The sequence below is a fragment of the Calidris pugnax genome, unplaced genomic scaffold (genome assembly GCF_001431845.1).
Source record: "Calidris pugnax isolate Ruff unplaced genomic scaffold, ASM143184v1 scaffold11, whole genome shotgun sequence".
NCBI classification, from domain to species: Eukaryota; Metazoa; Chordata; class Aves; order Charadriiformes; family Scolopacidae; genus Calidris; species Calidris pugnax.
Genome location: NW_015090803.1, coordinates 11,257,826 through 11,262,688, shown reverse-complemented (window position 1 = coordinate 11,262,688; position 4,863 = coordinate 11,257,826). Strand labels below are relative to the sequence as shown.

Genomic DNA, 4,863 nt, shown 5'->3' with positions numbered 1-4,863 from the left:
GGAAATCCTGCTTTCACATTCAGTTTAAAAAAAAAAAAAAAAAAAAAAAAAGAGTCAAAAAACATATTGTCGCATTGAGACAACTTGTTAATAACCTGAATTATTTCCAGTTACTAATTCTGAGTAACAGGCCTTTTGCAACTCACTTGTTAATAACCTGAATTATTTCCAGTTAATTCTGAGTAACAGGCCTTTGCAACTGAGTCATTAAGCACAGTCTTCTACTTGATGTAGCTCGAACTCAGCCAATCCCACTGCACAGCTACAACTTTCAACTTCCTTTTTCTCCCCTGTCCTGCTCAGGACACACAGGAGAAGTGCTGCTAAAGCAAACAGCAGTGGAGAAGCCTAGCTTTGCTAATTCTAGTCAAAAATACCTTCTAACCTCACCACACTTGTAAGGCCCTTTCACACCAACTCCATTAGCATTTACATTCTTTCATGCTGAGCTTCTGTTTGTCTTGTTTCCTAATGATGCAAAGCTGGACACTATTTTTCTACATTTTCACTTAATTTCACACACATACAGCAAACAAGATTTTTAATTTTTTTTTTAATTTACAGTATTGATTGCTCTGAGTTATGCCTTACTGTTGGTACACAGTAAATACATTCATCTGAACAATTCACTTAGTATGAAAAAAATGCAGTTAAAACATTAAAAATACCGCTTTACACTGTGCGAAACAGAACCTTCAGAAGTAATGACATCAGCTACAGCCAGGCACAGAGGAAGACTGTTTCCTTGTAGGCTACCACAGCATTCATCCCCCCTTCATCTGAAACTCTAGATTTTAGGTGAATGCTTCTGCTGAATTAAGATGATTTAATAACTCTCAGTTGGTCTTTAGCACTCGCGTTTCCAGAACAGGATGTTTCTCTGTTCTGTTCGTTACATCAAGAATGGCTGGTTTTGGAAGATTTACTGAACAAAAAGTCTCAATACCATGTAAAAAACTGAAGATGTTTCTGAAGGGGAGTTTTACTCTAGTGGTGCATGCAGCTGTCAAAGGCTGGATAAATCAGGTAACATGCTTCCCCAAGATAAAAGAAAAGTGGCGGGGCACAACTGCCATTTCACAATTAGTACTGAAGTCAGATGAAATGAATTCTTATTGCAAGCTTTAGACAGATTAATATATACCACAACACCTAGCACTGATTAAATTTAGAAAAATATTATCTTGTTGGGTTTTTTTTTTAGCCTTTGTTGTTTTGGTTTTTTTCTTAAAATCTTTAAAGTCATGTAACAGAAGATGTATGGTGGAAGATGCCAAAAACCACCCTGCTTTTTAATCTGGAAGAGCTGGGCTGTCAAACCTATTATGCTGTTGATAATTACTCATTTGATTATTAATTGATATCTTTTAAACAATGAAGAGGCAGGAAATGCTTATTTATTTGTTTTTTAATTTACGATCAAGAATGACTGAACATTATAGTAATTTGAATCAACCCAATTACATAGTTTTCATTAAGTTAATGGCTGCCAAACAAGTGTGTACTCCAGTGACCCACCATATCTGACCGGTGAGACAGATTTTTAGGCAAGACACAGCACATGTAAAAATAGAAAGTTTAAAAACCAATCTCACAGACATTTCCATTGCCATCTCCTTTGTGAAATAAATAAGGCAGCAGATAACTTTTACTTTGAAGTGGCATCTTTGAGGTATGCTATTAAGTCTGCTCTCTCAGACTTCTTCTTGATACCCGCAAAAATCATCTTTGTTCCTGGGATATACTTCTTTGGATTTTCCAAATACTCCATCAGAGTATCCTCACCCCAGGTGATACCTAGAGAGAAGAAGAGTGGTTAGTGATTTATAAAATAACAAATATATTTATATTCTTTTCCTCCATATTACTTTAGGGCAGATTTCAGTATGTCTAGAAATATCACCGAGAACTGAGTATTTTTGTCCTTATTAACTCATAACAACAGCTTTAAGTTTACCTTTATTCTTATTAGCATCCGTGTAAGAGAAGCCCGCAGCTTGGCCAGTCTTGCGCCCAAATAGGCCATTCAGGTTGGGTCCAGTCTTGTGCTTCCCTCCCTTTTCAACTGTATGGCACTGGGAACATTTCTGGACAAAGATCTTCTTGCCCTTCTCAATATCTCCCATTTTCAGTACTAGACCAAGAACACACACACAGAGGTCAGTATCACAATTTCAAGGTCACCTATTCAAAGTGTCCTGTATATAAGGCTTACAAGTCTAGGAATTCTTTGGCATGTTTTCCATCCACAAGCTATAGCTCCTGGGTTTGAATATTAGCATAGAACCATTAGACTATGTACGAAGCATCAAGGTGATAGACATGCTTGAAGAGCAGGAAAAAAATCTGCCCTCAGCCAAAGCAATTGCCCCACAGCATTTAAATAGCACAGAGATAATTTCTGAAGAGTAAGCTGAATTTCCATATAGAGCTTGTGTACCTATAATAGGAAAGTTCCCCAGTCACGAGTAACCTTGTGTGAGGGGTCAAGGCTGTTTGCAGGCTTTTCCTTTAGAGCTGGAGCAGCCCACTGCCCTGGAAGGGGCCTGGGGGCTGCAGGCACCGAGCCGGCCCGCTCCCCCCGGGCCAGGACGCCCCTCGCCAGCACCGAGGCTGCCTGCACCCGGCGCGGGGAGAGCGCCCAAGGGCAACCGCACCCGCGGGCTTCGGCCCAGGTTGACCTTGGGCGGAAGAGCGGGCTCCCGGCGCCGGGGGAGGGGGGGGAACCGAGACGGGACGGGACCCTCCAAGCGAGCGCCGCGACCCGGGCCCGACCCCGGAGAGGGAACCTGGCGCAAGGAGACCGACCCCGCAAGGGCGCGGGGGTCGGGCCGCGCCACCCCCCAACTCCAGCGGCCGCCCCCCGAACCCAGGCAGGTCGCCCCCCGAACCCGGGCCTACCGGCCGCGGCCCCTTGGGGTGGGACGACTAGGCCCCGCCGTGACCTTCCGCCGCGCCCCGGCCGCCTCCTTAGGCCGCGGCGCCGGGCTCTCAGGCCCCGGAGGCGGCAACCGCGGTCTCGGGACAGACGAGCCCGCCACCCGCCCTCCTCACCGTCCCGCCCGCCTCACCGCCCCGCTCCGGCCTAACGGTCCCGCCGGGCCGCGGCGCCAGGCCCAGGCCGAGTCGGCCCCAGGGCCGGGCCAGGCCGTAGGTTCCCCGCCGGCTGCCGCCCGCACCTGTCCGGCCGGCCGCCCCACTGACGCTGCGCCCACGGCGTAACCGCAACCCCGGCAACTCCCGCACCCTCCGGCGTCTGAGCCCAAGGACACGCCGTACTCCGCCCTATGTAAGCCGGTGTTGACGCAACCAACCCGCGCCGGCACTCGGCCCGCCCCTCCCGAGACGACAACCAATCCAGTGCCGCCTTTTGGACCTCTGATTGGTTACGGCGCCTGTCCGCCATGGTGGACGTCACGGCGCTGCCGGCTAGCGGGATAGGTTGCGGCCGGCGGGCGCCGGGTTGCTTTCCCCCTCCCCCTTCCTGCGGAATGGCGTCAGACGTAACTCTGCTACGTAAGGGGCGCCGAGGCGCGCGGGACGTCGCGCCCCCGTGCGTATGCGTACGGCGGGAGGCGCCGCAGGGGTCAGGCGGCGGCGCGAGCGGGCCGCGACCTCAGCGGGCGGGTGGTGCCGGCCGCGTGGCGGCGGGGTGGGCGGGGCCGGGGCCGTGACGTGACGCGAGGGAGGCCCCGCCTCTCCCCCCCCGCCTTCTCCCGGCGCGCGCAGGGGCCGTTGGAAGGCGGCGGTTTGTGGCAGCTGCCGGGCGCGAGGAGAGGAGCCGTGAGGCAGCCGGGGCGAGGGGGGGCGAGCGGGGTGAGCGGAGCTGTAAAACCTGCCTGAGGGGTAAGGAAGGGGGCTAGGGGTGTTCAGCCCGCAGAAAAGGAGGCTGAAGGGAGACCTTAGTCAGTTTCTTCGCCTAAGTAACTAGCAGTCGGTCAAGAGGAAACGGCCTCAAGTTATGCCAGGTGAAGTTCACAGAATCACAGAATGGTTAGAGTTGGAAAGGACCTTAAAGATCATCGAGTTCCAACCCCCTGCCATGGGCAGGGACACGTCCCACCAGACCAGGTTGCTCCAAGCCCCATCCAGCCTGGCCTTGAACCCCTCCAGGGATGGGGCAGCCACAGCTTCTCTGGGCAACGTGTGCCAGTGTCTCACCAACCTCACAGTAAAGAATTTCTTCCTAATAGGTACTCTAAATCTCCCCTCTTTCAGTTTAAAACCCTTACCCCTTGCCCTGTCACTACACTTGACAAAGAGTCCCTCTCCGGCTCTCCTATAGGCTCCCTTCAGAGACTGGAAGGCTGCTATAAGGTCTCCCCGGAGCCTTCTCCAGATTGGATATTAGGAAAAATTCTGTAATCTAACATTGGAAGAGGCTGCGCAGGGAAGTGGTGGAATTATCATCCCTTGGAGGTATTTAAAAGATGGGTACGTGCTGGACTTAGGGACATGGTTTAGTGGTAACTTGGCAGCACTAGGGGCGGGGGGGGAGGGGGGGGAACCGAGACGGGACGGGACCCTCCAAGCGAGCGCCGCGACCCGGGCCCGACCCCGGAGAGGGAACCTGGCGCAAGGAGACCGACCCCGCAAGGGCGCGGGGGTCGGGCCGCGCCACCCCCCAACTCCAGCGGCCGCCCCCCGAACCCAGGCAGGTCGCCCCCCGACCCCGGGCCTACCGGCCGCGGCCCCTTGGGGTGGGACGACTAGGCCCCGCCGTGACCTTCCGCCGCGCCCCGGCCGCCTCCTTAGGCCGCGGCGCCGGGCTCTCAGGCCCCGGAGGCGGCAACCGCGGTCTCGGGACAGACGAGCCCGCCACCCGCCCTCCTCACCGTCCCGCCCGCCTCACCGCCCCGCTCC

The 4,863-nt window shown here is 53.3% G+C and overlaps 1 protein-coding gene across 1 annotated transcript; it reads right to left on the bottom strand.

Moving 5' to 3' along the window:
* Positions 1 to 524: 524 nt before the first annotated feature.
* LOC106885583 (cytochrome c) lies at positions 525 to 3,336 on the bottom strand. Its single transcript, XM_014937889.1, has 3 exons — positions 3,180 to 3,336; positions 1,958 to 2,134; positions 525 to 1,797 (listed from the first exon to the last, which is right to left on the bottom strand). The coding sequence occupies exons 2-3, from the start codon at positions 2,124 to 2,126 to the stop codon at positions 1,649 to 1,651; spliced, it is 318 nt and encodes a 105-aa protein (XP_014793375.1). The 5' UTR covers positions 2,127 to 2,134; positions 3,180 to 3,336; the 3' UTR covers positions 525 to 1,648.
* Positions 3,337 to 4,863: the final 1,527 nt, after the last annotated feature.

Bases quoted from the DNA above. Each gene is read 5' to 3' on its own strand.
- LOC106885583 (XM_014937889.1), bottom strand. From the start codon at position 2,126: ATGGGAGATATTGAGAAGGGCAAGAAGATCTTTGTCCAGAAATGTTCC. The intron at 1,798-1,957 runs GTAAACTTAAAG...TCTTCTCTCTAG, and splicing joins GGATGCTAATAAGAATAAAG to GTATCACCTGGGGTGAGGAT.